Source organism: Macadamia integrifolia, chromosome 14, assembly GCF_013358625.1.
Source record: "Macadamia integrifolia cultivar HAES 741 chromosome 14, SCU_Mint_v3, whole genome shotgun sequence".
Lineage (NCBI taxonomy): Eukaryota > Viridiplantae > Streptophyta > Magnoliopsida > Proteales > Proteaceae > Macadamia > Macadamia integrifolia.
In genome coordinates, this window is record NC_056570.1 from 29069302 (window position 1) to 29091046 (window position 21745).

At 39.1% G+C, this 21745-nt stretch overlaps 2 protein-coding genes across 2 annotated transcripts; one reads left to right on the plus strand and one right to left on the minus strand.

The window, feature by feature from the left end:
* Positions 1 to 1707: 1707 nt before the first annotated feature.
* On the minus strand, positions 1708 to 15311 carry LOC122061821 (DNA topoisomerase 6 subunit B). The gene is made up of 19 exons (XM_042625311.1): positions 15002 to 15311; positions 14857 to 14909; positions 14521 to 14618; positions 14248 to 14353; positions 13986 to 14123; positions 13774 to 13825; positions 13511 to 13575; positions 11020 to 11126; positions 10474 to 10576; positions 10255 to 10340; positions 9969 to 10165; positions 9100 to 9215; positions 8857 to 8942; positions 8525 to 8597; positions 4277 to 4368; positions 4035 to 4173; positions 3867 to 3961; positions 2683 to 2857; positions 1708 to 2223 (listed from the first exon to the last, which is right to left on the minus strand). Exons 1-19 carry the CDS (start codon positions 15093 to 15095, stop codon positions 2077 to 2079), a joined length of 2022 nt encoding a protein of 673 aa, XP_042481245.1. The 5' UTR covers positions 15096 to 15311; the 3' UTR covers positions 1708 to 2076.
* Positions 15312 to 15624: 313 nt separating this feature from the next.
* Positions 15625 to 20015, plus strand: LOC122060519 (30S ribosomal protein 2, chloroplastic). The gene is made up of 4 exons (XM_042623630.1): positions 15625 to 16113; positions 18449 to 18550; positions 18736 to 19032; positions 19725 to 20015. Exons 1-4 carry the CDS (start codon positions 15781 to 15783, stop codon positions 19761 to 19763), a joined length of 771 nt encoding a protein of 256 aa, XP_042479564.1. The 5' UTR covers positions 15625 to 15780; the 3' UTR covers positions 19764 to 20015.
* The last annotated feature ends 1730 nt before the right edge of the window (positions 20016 to 21745 follow it).

Below are 21745 nucleotides of genomic sequence, written 5' to 3' on the forward strand. Positions count from 1 at the left end.
AGAGTAGGTCTTTTTTCTTTTTAATGGATAACTGGTTTAGAAAGAAGAATATAGATTACAACTTTGCAAGGGAACATGGAAAAATCCAACAAAAATAATTGAAAAGAGCATAAAAGGACAAGAACCTAGTAAAGAAATAAATGCCCCAAAAAAACACACTTGACAGCCTGACAATGGTCAATAGGTGTGCCACAGTGTTAGGTCACCTTGGCCTCAAACCAGAAGGGGTCCACCAAGTAGACCTTTCCAAGCAATAGCATATGAAGAATCCTCTTCCACCATGGTATTAGGAGACCTACCTTGATAGCATATCCAATCCAATGAGATGACAGAAAAATTTGGCCCTAGAAGAATTGGTTTCTTTAATAGGTACAGCCAGAAGAAATCCGACTGTCCTTTCTGTAGTGGTCCTCACTGCTCTTCCAATACCCAAATCCATCTGGGTGGACAGTGAGGAGTCTATATATAACACTATTCTTTCTTTCCTCCAAGGTTTTGAAACTACCACATTAACCAAGGCTGTGTTTGATATGCACTCTTGGAATAGATTCTGTCTAAAATGCATTCTGATCTCCTATTCTTCTCTACTTTCTTGCTTTAGAATGCATTCTTGACCCAAAAACGATTCCGAGAATGCATAACAAACACAGCTCAAATCTCTGAATGAATAAACTGCAACATAATCTCCCATATCCCATGAGAATGTGCCTCTCCTCTTCCAGGTAATAGGACATATACATTACTGACTACTGATGACAACATAAGAGAAACTTACTAGATCAGAGTTCACAAGAAACTCAAACTCTTATATCTAAAAGGAAGCTGCCAAATCACACATGTATTCACCCCCAAAACATAATCTTTGGCCTCTCTACTAGTAGTTTTACCAAATCAACAGCCACCTCATTACCATTTCTTGGTGTGTTTCCATTAGGAAAAAAACTGGCATTTAAGAAGCCAAGAACCAAATGGGTCTAATATGAAAAGAATATGTGGTTTCCAACTAAACTCGAAAGGGAATGATCCATAGGCAATTCCAACCATTGGGATAGATCATGTCTAGATTGGCTACCTAGCAAATTTCAGAATGGCACTCAATTATTCACCACTATGTATAGGCATTTATCTGTTGTAGTACAGCCATTAAATTTTTTTTTTTTTTCTAAACTTGAATTTCTATTTTATTTTTCAAAAATTTATTCTGTTACATGGCTAACTCTATTTGGCTCAAACTTGACAGTTACTTTGAGTACCTAGGATATACTCGTCTAGGAAATGCGAACCCCACCTATTCTGTCATGTGGCAGATATTGGGGGCCAACAAGGGAGGCTTCAGGTTTGAGCTGTCACGGGACTGATTCCCAAAGTATAATACACATACTTCAAGGTTTTAATATTAAATAGTTATTGCCTGAAAGAGGATGGGTGGCTTCCAAATCTCTCTTTCCAATTATCAGAAATAGCACATCACCTTCACAGGGCACAACTAAGTGTGCATCCATAGATTCCATGCTGGACTCTGCCATCCTGAAAATACTTTGTTCAGAAATAGTTCATTGTATGTGCCAAGGCACATGAATAAACCACGCATGAAACCTCTATATTTCATGAAATGAATAAAGCCTCTTTACCTCAAATAAATCTTCTCTTCCCCACTAATAAGTTCTACAGATATAAATAAGCGTCCACTATGAAAAACATACACTGTTGGAAGAAATCATATTATATACATGATCTGTGAGATCTGCAAATCAGTTTCGACATAAGTAATTTTGTCACTCAACCTGTTGACTAATCTACAAATCTTTAACTCCTCAAATTTGGTTTCTTTATTGTTTATAAAGAAAAAAATAAAAAATTGAAAAATGCTGGGCAGCAAAGATGCCAAAATAAAAACAAGCATGGAAAGGTGGAGGAATGGAAATTGGAATGGATGACTATCTAAATTGGTTTGGTGAGAGAAGTTGGGTCATTGAGAAACCTCTTAAAAGGAGACAAGTAAATGTACCATTTGCATTACCGAGAAACGCTTATTGATGCGAACAGAGTCTTTGGTGGCTAGAGATGGACATACACCTACTGGAAAAGCCTGAAGACAAAGATAGGACTATGGAAGTCAACAAACTGGTTCGCACCTTCTAGTGCCTGAATATAGGAATCTTCTCTTGGTTCTTCACTGACTCCGCTCTGCGTGGCATAATCTACTGCCATCTCATAATCAACCTACATTTGACAGGAAAATGTAATAACCACATCAGGTCCTCCAAAACACCCAGATTTAGAACAGTTGGTGATAAGAGATGTTTAGATAAACGAAAACCTAAGGTCCAGGAAAACCTAAGGTGCCTCTATATTTCAACAATAAGAGGAAACCCACCAAACAGACAGCTGCATATGCACATAGGCATGCAGTATATAACAATGGGCGGTGGAAAAGTCAAGCAGTTCAAGCCCATTCAGAGTAGGGGAGGAGCCCAGCACAACCACATATTTGTATGTCATCAAAGGCCAAGTCTTGAAGCTTGCCATATAGATCCCTTTATTTTATCCACCGTATACAGGTACAATATCATTCAAACATGATTCTAGTGGTATAATTTGTTAATTTTCGAAGTGCATGATCTTTACTTCAACTAATGAGGCTGAGAAGCAGGAAAGATGAAATATCAGATATAAGGCCACCTGTTCAACATGCTGAGCTAGTTTTTCTTGTAGTGTATTTGCCGTAATCACACGAGCTGAAACTTTCTTCAGTATTTCTACATCCTCTTCCTCATAGCGTTTCCTCTTTGAACTGTGTAGCTCTGCCATTTCTTTTAAGACATCATATATGGCACCTGTAGCATTGGGTATGTACCTACAATATATAGAAAAGAAGTAATCGTGTGCACACAGGTGGTAACGAGATCATAGGGCTACGAACAAGAAAATATAGGTCATCTTTTAGGAAGAAAACTAAGACGGTAGGCCCAGCAGAATACATGATGCAAAAACCTTGTGTAGTGGATGGAACCCACCATTTGACAGTCACCAGAATCCGTGCAGAAAATACCCTATATTAAAGGTCAACTTGAATGGTTGCTTCCAATCTAGTGCTTCTTTGGCCAGTAGAGATGACATGATCAGGCAGTGTGTTTGCATACTCATTGTAGGAATTCTAAACTCTTCAGAGTGAATATTTATTGGGTTCGGGTATGGTCAATGCAACCAAGCTAACTTCTTCACTAGAGAACACACTTCAAAACCAGAACTAAACCCCTGGCCCGTTGGGCTTCCTGTTAGTAAATCAACCCATTAATAAATGGAACAGGCTCAGTTTGGGTTCTAAGATGCTACCCTTGGTGGTCAACTCAACTTGGTTCTATCCATAGTAACTAGGGGTAGCATCATGGCAATGAGTTCTGTTAATCATACAGGCTCAAAGCGAAGCATCCAACACAAAACTCACCCGTTTACTAATCCAGTTGAAAAATCAACCCTAGGTTAGGATTTATGGGTTTTTAATAACAATGCGTGTTGGGCTAGGTTGAGCACAAATAATAATATTCAACCCAAGCTCAACCCTTTTCTCAATTGGGGTAAAATACCAAACAAATCCCTATATGACCAGGTTGTACAGCCAACCGCTGTTTGTCACCTTTATATGGGTTGTCATTAAAGTTGTAGACACTACCATGGATGCCATACCTTGTTTTTATGCCACATGTACCCACACATCATAGGCCTTTCTTTCAATTTAAAGAATGAACAGTACCAACAGGTAACAAAGGAAAGATTATAAAATAAAGCACCATCCTTAAATTTATTTGGGGGATAAACTAATTTACCTGGAAGATTTTAATACAAGATAAATTAGAAGGGCTTACTTGCTTAAATTTCGTTTCCTCTCTTGCTGTTCACGAGCTTGAATTTTCTTCACTATCTTGGATTTTAGCTGAACACAGCACTGCCGAATAGAAGTCTGGAGAAATATTGTTGTTAGACCAAAAATTATCGTTGGTCAAGTGCATTGAAATATATAGAAAGTCATCTACCTTAACAGCAGAAGCTATCTCACTTATATCATCTCCAATATATTCTTTTCCAGTTCCCTTGAAAGGTATTTTTGTACTGACAATGCTCACATACACACCGATTTTATCTTGTGTCTGGTTGATCTTGTAGCTATTCCAACTGGAAAATGATGCTTCAGTAAACTTTCATAGCTTTTTGCTAAAAATATACTTAAAAAAGGTACAGTGCAGGATGTAAAAGACTTGACCCGTATATATCTTACTTGATTCTTTTCATAGCAGTCCTTGTGACAACATCAGCCCCTTGCTCAAACAGAAGTGGAATACGGTTGGCAAATCGGAAAATATTCAGGCCCTACAGTTTGACCAGCACACATGCTTCATGAATGTTATGATCACTGATAGAACCTAATTAATGAAGTGGTTATTAATTAAAATCAAAGGAAATTTACTGCGCCACCCCCTAGAGAATGCCACTATTATAAGAACACCCCCTCTGATTCATCAAATTATACTCAGACCCCCTACCATCAGTCACTGTTAAATGAAAAGTTAAAATGACCATTATACCCTATTCAAAGATTAATTAGGGTAATTAAAGGCTAAGCTACAGCACAGACAAGGGTATTATCATCACAATGCAATTACCGAAGAATCTAGAATAATCTCCCAGAGAAAATCCCTAAAAAATAATATAGAATTTCCAAAAGAGGAAATTATCGCTCATAAAAAGCTTGGCGGTGTGAGCCGTGTGGTTACTGTGGCGTGTTCTAATTTCTCCCAAAACCTAAGCATTTCCCTTTTTATTTTCTTCTCTGTCTAAGATCAGAAAACTGCTATGATGAATCCACGAACAGAGTTCAAGTATAAGAGACTAGAGAAGTAGGAGTTCAAAATTTCTGAGATAACTACACAGTGCAAGCAGAGAGACGACGCATACTCTTCCAATTTCAAGACTGGGAATCTCTTGGCATTGATCAGAAAAGGAATTCTAAATCCTGTGAGAATAGTAAAATGAAACCAATGGAAGATGTAAAGCAACACTCAAAACTGAACTAACCTACATCACCAACATCTGAATCAGAAATGTAAATCAAGGGGAAAACAGACGAAAATTCAATAAAGAACTTGAAAGTAAATGGGGAAATAAGTTTCAGTGTCACAGATCAGAAGTCAGAACTCAGAACTATCAAAAGCTTCGAAAAATGGGGTACTGATCATTATTGACCTTCTCCGGTGAATGGAAGATCGACAATGCAAAGTGCTTGAAATGTTCAAAACTATTGCGAGGAAGAAATGCCCAGGGAGATACCAACAGAGAAGTCAGTGAGAGAGAATGAGATACAAATCATAAAACCCTGTTTAACTTTAAAGATCACATCAAAGAACAAACTCAGAGACTCAAATACCCAGTTGTCCACTCCAATAAAGATTTTAAAAATGGTGTGGCAGAGAGCCTCTGTTGGTTGCCGTGAGTTCCTAGTCGCCAATGCCGATGCCGATGCCACTGCCGTTGTGATATCCGGCATCGTTCAGGAGAAATGTATTCTAACTATCGATTTGGGGGTGGGACTTATTACGTGGGCATTTTAGGTACTTCACATTTAGTAAGGGAATTTTAGTATTTAAAATAAAATATAATAGCTGACATCAGCATATCAGGTATATTCCTTAACAGTGACTGACAGTAGGGGGTCAGAGTATAATTTGGTGAAACAGAGGGGTGGTCTTATAATTGTGGCATTCTTCAGGGGGTGGAGCAGTAAATTTCCCTAAAATCAATAGCATACAAGAAGAACAGGAAACTACCAGATGATCATTAGCTTTCCGTTTTTATTTTCTTAGTTGTAAAGGAAGATCAGAACTGCTAGAGACATGCTTACCAAGTTACAGTGGTTTAATAATACCAAAATTCCAGTCCATAACAAAATATCCTAGAAAACCACAAAGTCTGGCTCTGCTTACGCATATTATTGCCCACCATATTTGGTGAAGTGAGGGAGCTGTATATATAAAATTTTGCGAAGTGTTGGACACCAATACGCATATTATTGTCTTTACCAATGTGATGAGGTTCCATATCTGCTTAAATAAGCAAGGAACATAAAGGAAACAAGTGGCTAATTGCAAGTGAACTCCAGTTCTAAATAAAAATGCACATGCTACACAATTATATTGACCTACATACACAGGCTCTACTCTTTATCGCCAGCACTCTATATAATGATTCAGTCTATTGGATATAATTACTAGCATGAACAGGTTTTTGAATTTCTCACTTATACGTTATTCTAGGTCTAGAATATCAATTAATGCAATTGATGATAAAGACATGCAACGTCAAGTAAGGAGGAGATTGACAAGGATATTACTCCTAATATCAAACATAGGTTGATGAACAGGAGTCTGAGGAGGAACTTATGAAGTGGTCTGATGATGCATTCTATTATGACTAAGTAATGCAGTTCTACCAAAAATAAAAAAGTAAAGCAGTTCTAAACTTGGGACTAGTGAATCCAGAAGGAGATCAGCTTGCGACCGAATCGCCGGTATAGGGGAAACTCAGACACGCATGAAAATCAGGTTGAATAATCTATTTGACAAGGATAACAAGTCTATATATCAATATTACAAATCTAATGGTATGATTTGAGATATGGGATAGTCTCAAAAATATCAGGTAACCAAAATAGAAACTCAGATTAGAAACTAATACAAAACAATAAGAATAAACTAGAATTTAGAAAGTCAGAATTGGAAATATCAAGGAGTTACTAAAATAGAAAGTAGCTGAAAGAGGAAGTTTAGATTTAATAACTCATAAAAATAGCAACTAGAACCCAAAATAGAAACACAGAATAGATTTAGTAACTGATGACAGAAATAGCATATGAATCAGATTTGATAAGAAGTAGAGAAATAGAAAGTAAGGATGGAGAAAAGTTGTAACAGCACATAAGAATCTGTTGTGAATGCCCAACAGAACTTCAATTCGATGGAAGGAATAGTTTGCTAAGGCAGCATTATGACTTGATCTGAAACTTGAATGAAGAAGAAGAAGGATATTGTCAGGCCTCTCACCTGGCTGTTTAGAAGGAATCCCACCAACTCCAAACTTAGCATCCCACCAAAGTTTTTGTACTACATCCCAAAAGTGAGCAGTTCTGATTCCCATAGAACTATGCTCTGTCTAGCAAGCATAAGCTTAACAAATTGTTCAAATCGTTGGGGTAGGTATGATCCCTTCCTCTTTATTTATAACTTCATAGGAATAAGCAAAATAGGAAACCCCCCATGTGAGGAAGGAGGAATCCTTTATAACTTCGTGTTCCACAAAATAGAAACTCTTCTAGAACTTAAGAAATAGAAACTAACATTAAACCCGTATAGACCTTAAATCCCTTATATTTGGGTTACAGAATTGGTTTGCAATAGTAAACCCAAAAAACTAAAATCCCATGACCCATATAACCCATTGGAACTCAAAACTATACATCTTGGCCTAGCCAATGGCCTGGTTTGCTGCTGACCTTCATGTTCTTCTGAACTACATCCCTAAGGGTACTTGTTTTGATTAGTAAAACTAAGGCTAAATTCTATCAAGATGATTACAAACCTGTATGAACAGCAATGCTTTATGGAGCAGGATGTTGTGGATCAAAGAAACAACTTATGTAATATGTATGTGTAAGTGAGACAAGGATGCTGAGATTGAAAAGTGGTGCACTAGGAAAAGATAAGAGGGCAAGTTAACAGTTGCATCAATTTGAAGACAATGTGATTAAAAGTCATTGGTAACGGTACGACATGTGCCAAAAGACGAATGAATACACTGGTGAGGAGTCATATGATGCAAATTACAGTCTCGAAAGGGACAACGAAAAGATAAAACTGAAATGGGATCTGCATAAAAAGGACAGGCATATGTGCGTGCATGATAGAAGGGCATGTCCTTGTCACATAACCCTGTCACAAAGCAGTGAGGTAAGTCATGGATGATGACTACCCTTGAACAGAGTACAATGGCAAAAAAGGATTCTTGCAGCCACCTCAAGTGGTTGCAATAAGGTGTACAAAGTTGAGTTTAGTGGTTCAGTTGTGATGCAAGACCAAATTCAAGCAGTCATAAACACACAATCGAAGACTACAACTGTAAAAGCAAGACTTGTTGATAAAACTCATACAGATTCACATAGGCCCTGTATAGAACTCTCAAGAGGTTAATCGGTCGAGTAACAAACACCATATGGGAAATTGGTCTCCTCATCTTTCTCAATGAGTGAATAAGATCTTCATCTCTAAAGCCCATCCTACCAGCACAGGAGGTCTCAGGTTCAAGCCTCTTGGTCCTCATCTTCCCCAACCACAACCACCCCCACCCCCCCAAAAAAAAAAAAAAAAAAAAGAAAGAAGAAAAATTAGAGTAGGTATCAATGTAAAAAGAAAGAAATTTGGCTCTAATGCACACTCTGGAGGAATATTTAATCATGTTACCACCATATAGAACTTACTTGCTTAACATCCTTCCCACCTAGGCTAACTCCAGCTTCCACGATGAATGGATGGCCTTCAAAAACTTGAGGGCTGCAGTCATAGAGCAGCCAGCATTAGGCCTGTGAACAACTTTCAACAGTGAAGTATAGGATCTCTCATGTTTTAAAGAATTTCAGCCATTAAAGCACCTTTCCTTAAGTTCAGGTGTGGCTTGCTTGTACCATCACTTGAAACCTAAACCTTGTGGGCAAAGAATAGGTTTCCTTTAAAAGGTCAAGTGATGGTAGAATAAGAAAAAGATCAATTGCAACAAAATAAACAGTTTGCAATATAAGACATCAAAGACAACCTGCCTGAACATGTGGCAACCATGTCAGGATGCAGCTCCTTTATGATTCCTAAACGAAGATTGTACTCCCCTGCTGGACTAAGACACTGTAGCAGATATCTGTCAGTGTAAAGTAAAATACTACAGGATAATTAAAAGCATGAACAAAATAAAATAGATAATATAGAAACCATATTAAGGATCAATATGATAACCAAACACAACAGAGAAGGCATTGACAATCCACGAGTAAAAGCCACTTACATCACCACTAGGGTCATCAAATTTAGCCTGACGAAATAGTTGATGAATACGGACTATTTGCTGAGATGTTAGAGATTTCACAGCCATTTTTGGACTAAAATCTGGACCCATTTCTCCTATAAAATGAAAGACCATTATATTTAGTTGAATAATTTTCATAAGCACACTTTATATAGCCAGGTGTCCATGCATTCAGTCCAAACAATCACTCTTTGCCAACATTTGAATGGCATAAATTTGTTGGAGTTCAGAAATAGAGGCACTCTTCACTTCACAAAGAGTTTTTGACATTTTAACCATTCTACACTGAGTAAATGTGCTTCATTTACCCCCAATCTTTTCTTAGGTGGCCAAGGAGGTAGTGAGGAGGATAGGTTTTTCATATATTCATCAATTTCTTAACCAAGGTTTCAGGCATCTCTTTTTTGAGTGTTCATGGGAAGGGAAAGAAAGAAAGAAAGTAAGATGAAATTCACAAATGTATATCAACATAAGTAATACTTCCTTGTTCTTGGAACTAGGAGACAGGTTATTGCTTTTCCAATATAATGTCTCAATAGTGAAATATCAGCATTTCAGGGCCATTTGAGTTTCTGGAAGAAACAATCCTAAACCAGATGAGAGGTGCAGTGTCATTTATAGATGGCCTGCTCAATATCCAGGAGCTACTGAAGCCACAAAGCACCATTCACATGTTGGAAAGATGCTAATTACAAGATCTTTTATGAATTCATGAAGTTATGTAGGTCAACCCGTCCCCTAAAAAATAAGTTCACACTTTTTCAACGTTAATGCCTGCATGATTGAACGCAAATTTTCATTAACAGAAGAGTAGACAACTGTGTCGTAGGAAGCATCCTTGTACTGACCAATTAAACGCTCAGCATATATTTTGCCAATGTTTACAAATTCATGTTGGAGAAACTGCAAAAGGTTCTGCTTTGAAGTTTCAGCAATAAGGCGTTTGATAAGCAATAAATCAACAGCGGAAGGATGGTGTTTTGTCTCAGAGGGGACTGGTGGCATTACATCTGTTCTTCGAGCAAACCGAATAGTGACATTTTTGCTACAGTGAAACAACAAATAAAGGAAGATTAGAGAGAAGACTAGAAAAGGAAAAATTAGAGACAATTGTATTTAAGTAAAAGCACATACTCTGCAGCATCTGTGACAAATTTAAAGAGAAACTGGGCATAAGGAGTGATAACAGCCATCTGACGCATATAGTGCAATATCTTGGACTGCAAATGCAAAATAGTTAAGAAATGAGACCATTTCAATGCCTCAAATGTTCTACGTTGTTTTTAAGGAACCTCGGCCATGTTAGAAGCTCCCATGAAAGCACAAGAAATGGACCACGTAAGTCCTACGTACACGGTAAGTTGACCAGTTGCCTTCAATGACAACTTGAATTTCTGCTCCATGCCATCCTTCCTTGTTCTCTTTCTTCTCATGCAAGTGAATATGAGGAACATTCCTGATTATAAAAAATAATCTATCAGTTCTTTGATATTTTTCCACATGCAGATGGAAGAGGGAGCATGGACAGTTTGGACTTTGAAAAGGTATGATGATGTAATGCTGTTAAATTAATGTTGGAGTCCACCAAGGAATTAAACTAGATTTGCATACTCAGACTAGAAGCCCTTCATATCAAGGATAAATAAAATAGAGCAAGGCTAATCAGTGATGATCACATTACCATACATAAAATGCAAGTTCCTATTCATTTTAAAATTGGCGTGCAAGGCCAGAAGCTTTAATTAAGTCTATACTAGAAAGAACAGGCTTCCCCAAGATCAACTGTAATATGACCATAATTAAAATCAAGGCCATCACAAATATCCATATACACATACATATATACATTTTACACACACTAAAAATATGAATTCATGATATAGATATTCACATTCATACCGATGGATATCTATATCCAGCCTGCAAAATGATGTATAACTTTGGCCCCTCATCGATGAAGAGATCTCTATTGGAAGCCCTGTGCTCATCTTTGACCAAATCAATGCCTGCATAAGTTCATGAGCAATCAAACTACCGTAAAATACTTTGTGCCATTGTTAGGAGAAAAGGTAAAAGAAGGAAAAATGCAAGCTAAGAAGTTTGAAGCACTTTATTGTTGCAATAATACTGCAAGAAAGGGAAAGCAGAAAAGTTACTTGTGAGGGAGTTGGATTTTATTGTGATATTTCATATCATTTTTTTTTTTTTTGGGATGAATAAAATATATCTAACCCAGAAGAGAGGACTATACAAAGGGAAGAAGGGGGGGGGAGGCATGAGGCTTAACAAAGGGGCAAGCACAAGAAGAAAAAAACTAGGGGATACAATCCGTCAAGGGGAGGGGGGGGGGAGGAGAGGATATTTGAAGGCTCCATGAGTGGATGATGTGTCAGTTCCGGGGGGAGTCGGGAACAGAGCGGGGCGGGATGGAGGCAACTTTGGTGGAGACATCGAAGGAGATGGCCTTCCAAATCCCATGAAAGGAACGGGAGCTGGTAGCCCATCTACGAAAATTTCTCTCCATCAAAAATGTGGCTTATGGCGGCACAAAAAGCAAGTTTGCCAATAGTGTCACAGATGGTGGGGCCCTGAAAGGACATATCGATCCAAATCCATTCCCTATTGAAAGGGAGGATTCTCCTATGAATGGGCCAGCAGTGAGAAAGGACATTCTTCCAAGTAGAGGAGGAAAAGGGGCAAGAGAAGAAGAGGTGGTCCATAGATTCATCGCCTCTCTAGCAGAGGCAGCAGGCAGCAGGCAACAGGCAACAGGCAACAGGCAGCAGGCAGGAGGCAGGAGGCAGGAGGGACCTGGATGTGGCGGCGGAGGAGGAAAGACTGGGTGGGAAGACAGTCAATGAGGGCCCGCCAGGCAGTGAAACTGTGACGAGGGATATGGCCTTTGAACCAAAGGATTTTACACCAAAGGGTTGGTTGGCCCTTAATCCTAACGAGGTTCCAGGCAGAGGAGAAGCTGAACTTTTTGGAGAGGAAGGGTTCCAAGTGATAGAGTCCTCTAGGTCCAAACATAGTTATCAATTCGGCCGAATAATTCGCGAATTATTCGGCCGAACCGAATTTTAAAGAATTTTATCAAAAATTCGGACCGAATCCGAATTAAAAATAAAATTCTTTAAAATTCGTGACTTTTTCCAAAATGAATATAAATCGCGAATAATTCGGACCGAATCCGAATTAAACCGAATTATTCGGTCCATTTAAACATTATTTTAAAAAAAAACCAAAAAAAAAAAAACCAAAAATAAAAAATAAAAAAATAAAAAAACAAATTTTTTTTTTTTAAAACCCCAATAAGATTTTTTGACCGCTTTTTTGACCGAATCCTTAAATTAATCGTCCGAATTATTCCGAATAATTCTCCGTCCGAATAATTCCTGAATCCGAATTTGCTAACTATGGGTCCAAATGGTTCCGGGGAAGGGGGGAGGGATGCTCAAATGATGCTCAGGGAGGTTGGGAGGGGGGAGGAGGCCCAGCCATCCGGGAAGAGGATAGATGAAACAGGGGCCATCTTCTCCAAACCTGAGGAATAGATGGTCCTGGGACTGAGAAGGTGAAGGAGGATACCCGAGGGATGCTAGGGATCCAGCCAGAGAAAAGTCGAGGCGCCATTACCTATAGAGTAGGAGATGGCCTCGAGGGCAATCGGTTTGAGGTGAAGGCTGCCTCGCCAAATCCCCGAATAGTCAGGAAGATGGATAGCAGCCCAGATGGAGTTGGACTTGAGGAGGTGAGAGTAAACCAAGGAGACCCATATGCTATTTTGCTTTGAAGCAATTTTCCAAATCAGCTTGAGGATGACCGCTTTGTTCATATCTTTGATGCTCCGAAGGCCAAGACCACCCTCGGCTTTGGGCATACAGACAGAAGACCAGCTGGAGGGCGGAGGAATTGGGTAGAGTCAGTTCCTTTCCAGAGGAAGGAACTGATGAGGGACTCAATGGCTTTTATAGTGGGGGGCGGGAGGGTGAAGATCCCTGACATATATAGGTACATGGATTGGAGGACAGATCTGGCAAGCTCAAGACGGCCCGCATAGGATGAATTGAGTGAACTGAGTGAACAAAAACTACGAGTGTCACAAATTTACATCAGTTGTGATGAGTAGTTGATCATTATAGTATTTTGAGGTAACTCCTGGAGCCTAGGTATACTCAAGGGTTAATTTCCAGGTTCAATAAAAACTTCTATATACGCAGAATGTGAGGTATTCTCTTTTCATATTTTGTTATCAGAATTTAAAGAGATAAATGATCCTTCAGAAAAAAAATTAATAATATCAAAGATGACATCAAAGATTCATGATTGTACTTAAAGCTACATGAATCCATCAGGTAATGAAAAGCTATAAGGGGTGAATAAAACTGACCATCTTTGCGCCAAGTCCAAATTTTCCACGTGTCTGCTTTAACCCATATTTAGTCCCAGATAAAACTGCAGATATGCAAGATAATATGGAAAAGCTTAAAAAATTATTGGCAAAAAATCTTGAACACTTCATTCTCAAGGATTTAACAAGTATAAGTCTATAATGTAGAAAATGACCAGCTTAATTTGTAAAGACTATATTTTAAACCAATGAGTGCATAAACACTGCCAATTAGAAGTGGTCAAATAAATCATTCTCAGAACCTCGTCCAAACATATTTGGGATGTCATCATGTGGCATTCCTCTTCCATTATCCTACATTAAAACCACATAGCACCGTCAAGTGTTTATCCCACAATGATGTTGCATGACGGTTGTTGAGGTAAAAAATGGTTAAACCAAGGAGGGAAATTGTAAAATAATAACAGAAGCAAAAGTCTATCATAAAGAGATTGTGACAAATAGTGAGTCACACCTTACAGGTTACCCTGAAAAATGAGGCCTCACCCCGACCCTTCATGCTCTTTTGAGCTGAGGGTTCTTTGACTTTCTTTCCAAGGGCAACACTCTTTCCTAGGATTTCTTGATCACGAGCTTCTTTAGCAAGGCGCTTCTGCAAGAGGATAACAGAAGAAACAGCTCTGTATGAATCAAGGAGGAAAAAAAATATAGAATGATTATTCACTATATAAAAATTGCTAACACCAAAAGAAGATAGCCAGAAAACCACATCAAACCTCACGAGCCTTAGCAGTCTCAAAATCATCATAAAGCTCCTCATCGATGCGCTCCCGATCAATAAGCCCAATCATAGAATTAAACTTGCTTTTCCCAATCTCCTCTCTGCCAGGGAAAAATCAACATAATGGGTGGATATTGTCCATACAAACTGATATTTATTGAAGGTTTATAACTATGGTGTATAAGTAATCATGAACATATAGATCATGGATGTACAGATGATGCCTACAAAGCTACATTAATATGTTAGGACTTATACAACTGCTTACATTGTCACTTCTACAATTGGAAGCTCGGAAATGGATTCCGCTGAATCAAGTGCATTTTCAACAAGTTCTCTCACAGTGGTGTAAAGAGATTTCCCAGGCTGAAATTCAAAAGTTCAATTCACCAACATTATTTAAATTTGAAAATACATAAGGACATACTGCCATATCAATCATGCATCAAATTGGAAAATAAGAAAGAGAAGTGCGGACAAATCTCTACAAATTAGCAGAAATCAGTAAGGGACAATACCATTCCAAACAGAGAAGCTAAAAAAATCACCTCCTTTCATAATCTGATACCACAATATTGAAAACCAAATTATGGACAGAACTTACATTATCAAATCCTGCGATGTTCTTATTCTCAGCGAAAAACTCCGCCGGAGATTCTGCAAAAAACACAAATTATAGCTCAACAGAAGAACTTAAGAATTAAAAATACCAAGCATAGATACAGAGCTTCTCTGGCACAACAACTGACTCTGTTTTAGAACGCTTTCCTTCGCTTTTCGTGGCGTCTTAGATTTTCCCTTCTTTGGTTCCACCGGACCCTCACTACTACCGCCGGTATCCATTGGAATGTCCTTCGAGATCAACAAAACTTTAATAAGTGAGAAAGATCTTTAGAACTGAGCCTTTCCGAGATGATGCTCCAATCCCGTCCTCTAAAGCCATAGTTTCATCCTTAGAAGTTGCAGGCGAAGCTCGCATGGACAAGCATGACTACCGACCTCGAAGCCGAGAAGCTAGGGTTATTATTACCTCACCTGATCACACCTCGAGACTTGAAATTGACCAAATTTGATACCGTTAGTGTGAGATTTGTAGAAGAGGTATTTCAATGTTTGTACTGCGTAGATATCACTGATACAATAAATGAATCTCTACCGTTCATTAGTGGAAAGGTCAGATTATCATTTGTTGGTGAGATGTCGTACCAAATGAACGGTATATATTGAATCATTGGACGACCAGCCAGTGATTCACGTTGCGCATGATCTATCCCTTTCCCGCTAAGATGCTTGAAGGCTAAAGGCTTCCGTACGTGTTGCGCACACGGCGCACCAAAGTAACTGATAGCGTATATATATGGGCCAGCGCGGAACCGGATAATGTCTCATTTCTCTATCCACCACCACCGTAGCTCCAGAGTCTCCACTCTCCATCGTCCAGTGCAAAATCCAACCTCTTTTGGCTCTGCAGAATGCAAAACCCTAGAAGTTCTTTACTCTGAAGCTTTAGATTTAGGTTATATTCGTCATGGCGTCAATCTCTTCTTTGGTACCTCCGACTATTTTCCAGCAATCGTCAAAATCGTTCCTAATCAATACAAAAACGCCAACAAAACCCTTTCTCCATCTTCCCAGAACAGGTTCTCTTCCCAGTTCTCATGGAGTAGCTGCAACTTTTCTCAAGTTAAACCCTTCAAAACCCTTAAGTGCCTATGCTGTTGCCGAAGAAGCCTCTGTGTCGACGCAAGATCTACCGTCCGAGGCAGCGAAGAGATTGTACGTCGGAAATATTCCCCGGACTGTGGATAATGCTGAACTTACACGAATATTCTCGGAACACGGAGAAGTTGAGAAGGCCGAGGTATTTAGAGAAATTCTTCTTCCCTTTATATTCATTGTATTTGTTTTTCACAAAGAACTCAAGATGTCTGGCACGAAGATACCAAGAAGGTTCAAAGGTTTTCTCCAACCCCTACTCTATTACAAACCAGCAACGTTAACAGCTACGAGAATATTGCTATACTTTAGTAGCTAGGGGGAAAAGAGAAATTGTGTCCCCAAGTTTGGACCAGGATGGATGAAACACCCTCCATCCTCTGCTGGACAGTAGGCTAGCAGTATAACTGATCTCCTCTGCTTTGCGAATAGAACTGCTTTGAAAGTATTTTAAGAAAAATCATGTCAAAATTGGAAGGTATCATATTAGGAAATTTTGATATTTTCAGGTAATGCTAATTAATAAGAATTGTCAAGAAAATACAGGTTCAGGAGAAGTCATTTGTCTCTCCTCCCTCACCCCCCCCCCCCCCCCGCCCCCGCCCCGCCCCGCCCCCGCCCCCGCCTTTCTTGGAAAGATAAGTATAGTTTATCAGAAGTAAGAAGTCCTTCAAAATTGATTTAACTAATATTGTAAGAGATACACTATGGCAGAACAATTGGCTGGCACTGGCAGTATTACTCATATCTTCATCCCTAAACTACTGTGGAGGTGTTGCCTCTGTTACTCTTTTGGTCTGTTTCTTTGGCATACTATGTAATATGCATGGAACCTCGGTGGGAAAGGGGAAGGGGAGGTGGATGAGTTTAGAGTGTGACCTGCTGCCATTGCAGCCATCTACATGATCTTGCATCCACTGAAAAATGTCAAATTACTCATTGTAGTGAATATGTTTGCTCTACTTAGTTGTCAAGGAGCTTAGGCGACCCAAGGCATTGGATGGCCGCCTAAGCAATTACGTGACAAGGTGCCCGACTGGTAATTTTTTTATATATCCATTATATCTAGTGTAGCAATAATATAATTATGCTCAGCATTACAGCTACAAAAATACAGATTGAATAAAAAAAAGAGCAACCCAGTGCACAAGGCTACTACTATAGATCAAATCTGTGTACTAATTTGCCATCATATCTAGCAACATCATTACAGGAAATCATTATGTTAGAAATAGCATAATTTAGAGGAAAAATTAATGCAAGTAAACAAGAGAAGGAGAACAAGGGAAGTGAAAGTTTCATTTTTTTTTTGGGGGGGGGGGGGGGGGGGGGGGGAAGGGGGTACTAAATGATCCAATGCTTCTCACCTATACATAAACTTGTACACAAGCCAATAAAAATATTAGAAACAACAACATTTAAAGGGGAAAACAACGTAAGTAAAAGTTAAAAATTGACCACCCAGGGACCTAGGTGCCCTAGGTGATGCCTAAACGACTCCCAAAGTCCCAAGGCACCCCTGCCTTAAGTTAGAATAAGGTGGGTAACCGCCAGCACTTGAAAACTCCCCGGACGCCTAGACAGCGCCTTGACAACTATGTTGATCTAGTTTGTTCATTTTTGAAATGGCAGATGATTTATTAACAAGCACAGAAAAGATGGAATAAATGAGTGGTGGCAGATGAACTAAGATATTTCCATTACCATTGGCCTACATACGCCACCATTGGAGAAGAAGAGGTGAAGGGACAATCTTAATGCAAACTATAGGCTTAGCCATAGCTTCTTTTCTTTTCCTTTGCATTAGCTGGAGTTAAAACCGTCTTTGAAAATTACCCATCAAATAATTTTGGCTATTAACAAAGGGATGCTTGTCTAATGTAGAATCTGACATCAGAGCTCTAGAGGAGGATAACTATATTTTAAAAACCTCAAGAATGTTCTGTGAAATTTTCCCTTCGAAGTATTTTGCCCCCGTTGGTAAATGGTTACAAATCATCAGGTGAGGTTTCATTCTTTTTATCCTAGCAGATGGGAAGGCTCTTTAAAGTACTCACTGTGGAATGCCTTCCGCTATTGTACTCATCAGGTAAAGGAAAAAGAATTAGGGTTTTGACTTTCTTATTTAAGAATAATTTATAGTGGGATGGCATAAGGTAAACCTCACCTTATTTAAGAATAACTCAGTAAGTTTTTGTCCATACCGTATGATGTAGGCCAATCACCCATTTTCATTGCCATATTTAAAATAGTTAACAATAGGAAAGGAGACTCTTTATTTTGCAAGTGCAGACAGCATAATTTGGTGGCTTTATTGTCAGAAAACCAAAGTAATGACATCTTTTAAGCTATCATAGTCACAATTAAGATAACAAAAAAAGCGGAAAATAAAAAAAAGAAAGAAGATATAGAAAAAGGCCAGGCAACTGGGTTTGATTATGTTTTTGAGGTAGATTATCTTTGTCATTCTCTTGCCGCAGGTGATGTATGATAAGTATTCAGGGAGGAGCCGGCGTTTTGGATTTGTCAATATGAAGACTGTTGAGGATGCAAATGCAGTGATCGAGAAGCTCAGTGGCACAGTAAGTTGTAGTTTTGGTTATACAAAACAATAATGTGAAAGAAAGAATATTATTATCAACCCTTATAAACAATAATATTATCATAAAAGAAATCATGAATTCACTCTTTATGTAAATTATTTCATGAGGATTTCGTGATAGGCTAAAGCTGTAGTCCCATTTGTGTTCCATGTACTGGATGGCAGGAAATTGGAGGTCGTCAAATCAAAGTTAATGTAACAGAGAAACCTTTGCAGAGTGTGGATCTACCCCTCCAAGCTGAGGAATCCCAATTTATTGACAGTCCCCACAAGGTCTATGTAGGAAATCTTGCAAAGACAGTAACTTTAGATACTCTTACCAATTTCTTTGCTGAGAAGGTTAAGGTTTTGAGTGTAAAAATCTCACGCGTACCGGGGACTTCAAAATCGAGTGGGTATGGGTTTGTGACATTTTCTACAGATGATGATGTAGAAGCTGCAATTTCATCGTTTAACAATGTGGTAAGTTCTTTGAAGCTTTCATCAAGTCTATATGAAGCATTAATTCTAAGACAGACATTTATGTTTATAGTTGGAAGCATATGAGGGATCAGTATACACGTGTGTTAGGCTGTGTTTGCTGGCATTTTTTTTTTCTCTTTTAAAAATTTTTCCGTTACATTTTCTTACACTCTCAGGCTAATGAAAGAATGTTTAGGACAACATAACTAAACACAGCATATGCCATAAATGCATAGTTATGTGGACTGTAGATAGTGGCCATGCTGCTATATGCACCTAAAGAGGCTTATTTTGCCTATGTAGTTCCATGGTTTTACCTGAGAGGTTGTCTGGAGGTTTTTGGTGGAGATTCAGTTCGTCTTTCTGATGTCCAAGTTCTCACATTTGATGTGGTCATTCACCTCGTGATTTTGCTCTAGTTCAGGTGGTCAGGAGCTGTCTGACCAATGCAATTCTGGGCCTATAGCCCGACTGAGAAGTGGACCAGCACTTCGATAGAGCTAAATAATTTCATTACATTCCCAAGTAGGAATCTGTATCCTGGAAATTTTTTACCCCCCCCCCCCAACTCAACATAGAAAATAGATGAGGAATAATATCCAGAAGATGCGCATAAGTTGTTTCCTCCTATTGTAGGAGTTCATGATGGATTTTAATATTTCAAATGTCTAATGTATCTTGGTTCTTCGCAGTTATTGGATGGGCAACCAATTCGTGTGAACAAAGCATAGCTTTATTGCGGGAACTTCGAGAGCTTCAAGGGCGATGTGCCTTTTATGCGTTGTTAACTCAAAAATTAGGTGCTCTCTATTGTAGGGGTTTACAGGATACCTTGGGCAATTGTATAGCCCATGGTATCCCCCACCCATTTTTGTGGGTACTGCATTTGAGTTCAGAGTTTGCCAAGTGATATAATGAAACATTGAAAAATTCTCACAAGTCAGACTCAATAGAATTTGATCCAATCCTTTCCCTGTCGGTAACGTAGAGAACATAATCGAAAATTCTCTTTCGAATTTGTTTTGTGTCAATTCAATTATTGTTCACATTTTTTCTTTTTTAATCAATGAACAGCGAAATGGGGGCTGTCTCCATTCTCCAATGAAGAAGTTTACATTGAATACAGATATCAACTCATAAGCAAATCTAGGTTTATCAGTGATGGCGTTATTACAATTGTCAAGTAAAAAGATTCAAATTGGTCTATGATATTGCCAGTAGACATCGATAGTGTTTGATATTTTGCAATAAAATCTTATTAAGGTGGCCCAGCTATATGCTACAGAGGTAGATATGATGCTGCCTAATTGACAGGTCGGCCACAAAGTTCATCGATCTCATTTAAAAAGTCAGCTTAAACAGAATTTGTCAGGTAGTGATGAGGGCATTTCTCCTTAACCACGGCACGGGCAAGGAGCGTTTTGACCAATGCTGCACTGATACCTTATTTAGTCGTGCTGTCACATTGGTCCTCTATCAGCCTGAGCTGCCATCTCGGCACTCCATCAGGCCGTGCTGCCACCTTGGCCCTCCATCAGCCCGAGCTGTCACCTCGGCATCTCATCAGCCCAAGCTGCCTCCTTGACACTCCATCAAGTCGTGCTGCCACCTCAGTCCTCCATAAGGCCGTGCTGCCACCTTAGCCCTCCATCAGCCCGAGCTGTCACCTCGGCATCTCATCAGCCCAAGCTGCCTCCTTGACACTCCATCAAGTTGTGCTGCCACCTCAGTCCTCCATCAGCCCGAGCTGTCACTTCGGCCCGACGTCAACAACAAAGTTCCCAGAAACATGCTCTTGTCCACTTCCTATAATCAAGGAACATAATCCCTATTCATAAGGATAAGACTCTATCCACTACACGTCACCAAAGACATCTAACCCTCACGCGGTTGGCATTTCCGAGATAAGAGGGGAATATTCTCCTGGTATACCCTAGCATCTGGAATATTTCCAGCCTTAGAGAGCCATTACCCTCAAGGACTCTACGCCTAACAAAACTCTCCACAAACGTCTCTCATCCTCCTTCCATCAGCAGCCTATAAATATCAAGGTAAGCCTCCATCAAGGGGGATCAATCACTTCTTTTACTGAAAATACTCTCTTGAGCATCTGCTGTGGAAAGATCTGACTTAGACATCGGAGAGTCCCTTGTCGGGTCAGCCTGGCTCTCCCTTGTCCTCTCTTCTGTGCAGGTCAGTTGGAGCACCAGAAACTACAGGGAAGATCATCCAGTCAATTTTTTCCGCATGAGGTAGTAACATAAATATTTTTCAACAAAAAAAAAAAAAAAAAAAGAAAAAAAGAAAAAAGAAAAAAGAAAAATAAATAAATAAATAAAGATTTGAGAAAACAAGACTATTTAGAGAATGCATGTATTGGTAGGAATGCTCACGGCGTACATGTGTAGATAGACATGTATGGGGATACATACATCCAATACAAAATGAGAGTATTTAATTGAATTAGACTTTGAAAATTCATATAAAGCATTTACACACATCTCCTAGTCATAATTACCAAATCATTATTACAAGAAAAGCTTATCAAAAATGAATTTTTTGTGAGAGGAAACACTACCTGGTCTTGTGGCCTATGCCCATGCAGGGGCCAATAGAAGTGTGTGCACAATCAATCAATAGGGGGACATAATGATCATTTTACCACCCATGTGTCTGGGTGGAGCACACGATTGGGTAGCATTATTTCTCCGTA